The sequence below is a fragment of the Cebus imitator genome, unplaced genomic scaffold (genome assembly GCF_001604975.1).
Source record: "Cebus imitator isolate Cc_AM_T3 unplaced genomic scaffold, Cebus_imitator-1.0 Scaffold948, whole genome shotgun sequence".
In the NCBI taxonomy this organism is placed as follows: domain Eukaryota; kingdom Metazoa; phylum Chordata; class Mammalia; order Primates; family Cebidae; genus Cebus; species Cebus imitator.
Genome location: NW_016108263.1, coordinates 85,024 through 87,045, shown reverse-complemented (window position 1 = coordinate 87,045; position 2,022 = coordinate 85,024). Strand labels below are relative to the sequence as shown.

Below are 2,022 nucleotides of genomic sequence, written 5' to 3'. Positions count from 1 at the left end.
TCTCAAAAAAAAAAAAAAAAAAAATACAAAAATTAACCGGACGTGGTGGCTAACGCCCATAATCCCCAGCTACTTGGGAGGCTGAGGCAGGAGATTCGCTTGAACCCGGCAGGCGGAGGTTGCAGTGAGCAGAGATCGCGCCATGGCACTCCAGCCTGGAGGACAAGAACTAAACTCCGTCTCAAAAAATAAATAAATAAAAATAAACTTAGAACCCAGGGGCCCGACCCCATAGCCTCCTCATTCAGTACAGATAAGTCCGAATTCGGAATCCTCTCACTCAGGGCAGAATCCAGGCTCTTATTTCCCTCCTCCCTCGGACTCAGGAGTCTGATTTTTCCTTCCTCAGACCCAAGAGTCGGTCTCCCAGACTAGTCCTGGTCTCAAGCTCTCACATATGAATTCGGGTACCCCCAAAGCAGTGCTCTCGCTCGGACCCATTATCCCGGGTCTCCAGCCTCTCCAACCCTTGGACCCAAGAGTCCTAGTCCCCGGCTCCCTCCTTTACCGAACTTAGTAATAACAACCCAGACACCTTCCTTCCTGACACTCTCCTCCCCAGGGCCCAGGAGTCCACATTTCCAGCCCCATTTTCTCCTAGGGACCCAGAAGTCTGGGCCCTCGCCCTCCTCCTCCAAGACCCAGAAATCCCGGCTCCAGGCCCTTCATGACCCGGGCATCCCGACTTGGGCGAGCTGGCTCATGGATTAGGAATGCAGTGATCTCACGGCCCCTCCCTGCCCCGTTACCCCGCTGTCCCCCTCTAGGGCCCCACTCCCCTCCCAGTCTGTCTTCCGCTTGGCTGGGACAGCGGGAACCGGAAGCCTGGGTCCCTCGGCGGGCGGAGACTCCAGCTTCTAACCCAGACGCCCGGGTCGAAAGCTTGGCTAGGATCCCAGGGGGGAGGTGGAGCTTCTCCTCAAAACCTGCTGCTGCCTCGGAGCGCCCTATATACGGCCGCGCGCGCGAATCTACGAGCCCCGCCTACCAGACTAAGGCCTCGAAGATGGTGCCCCAGGAACCACTGTCACAGGGGTCCTTATTTGCATAGCCCCTCCCCTGACGAGCTTCCCGCCCTGACTGCTTAAAGAACGTTATTTGCATGGCCACGCCCACAGACCGCCCTCCCGCTGAGAGCGCGTGGCGGCTCTCCAGGCGAGGACAAATCTCTCATTAGCATATGCCCGCCCCATTCGGAATTCCCCATCGCAGCGACCCCTGTTCCCTTTCCCTTATTAACATAGCTCCTCCCTCTCCTTGGCCCATCCCCCTCTTTAAGTGTCCGGAGACGCGAGCCCTCCTAGCCAGAGTTTATGATTATGCAGTAGCCTAATTAGCGTAGCCCGCCCCGCCGGGTCCCGCCCGGCTCCCCCGCAGGCGGTAGCGAAGGCAGCAGCAGCGGTGGCGACATGAGCAGCGGGGCGGCGTCCGGGACAGGGCGGGGGCGGCCCCGGGGCGGGGGGCCTGGGCCCGGGGACCCCCCGCCCAGCGAGACACACAAGCTGGTGGTCGTGGGCGGCGGCGGCGTGGGCAAGAGCGCGCTGACCATCCAGTTCATCCAGGTAGTGGGCCCTCATCCGGGAGGGTGCCCCCGGGACCCACAACTGAGCCCTGGGGGGGATCCCCGAGACCTTCGAGACCCGAGACCCGAGACCCTCCTATAAGGCCCTCTAATCTTAAAAGATCCCCACAGATTGTAACCTAAACTCTTGGAGAGTCTCCATCCCCTCCACGGGCGACCGTCCTTCTGTACTCGCATCCTGAGACCCCCCACCATTCCCTCCCCCAGTGCCTAGACCCCGCTTACCTGCTGACCTGGCTTTGAGCACGTCCTGGGAGCACGCTAAATATAGAACGCTCACCCCATTCAGAACCTAAGCAGTCCCAGGCCTCCCACACACACCCCTCGGTGCCACCTTCAACCACCCTTAGCCCTATCTCCTCCAAATCCAGAACGCCAGTGCCCAGCATCTTTGAGATTCCCCCACGCTCGATTTTTTTTTTTTTTTTTTTTTTTTTTTT

At 59.1% G+C, this 2,022-nt stretch overlaps 1 protein-coding gene across 1 annotated transcript in view; it reads left to right on the top strand.

Moving 5' to 3' along the window:
• The first annotated feature begins 1,355 nt into the window (after positions 1-1,355).
• RRAS (RAS related) overlaps positions 1,356-2,022 on the top strand; it is a 5,690-nt gene continuing 5,023 nt past the window's right edge. The window contains exon 1 of the mRNA XM_017521057.2: positions 1,356-1,562. Within this exon, the coding sequence (XP_017376546.1) occupies positions 1,410-1,562 (153 nt within the window). The 5' untranslated portion in view covers positions 1,356-1,409. The remainder of the gene's footprint in view (positions 1,563-2,022) is intronic.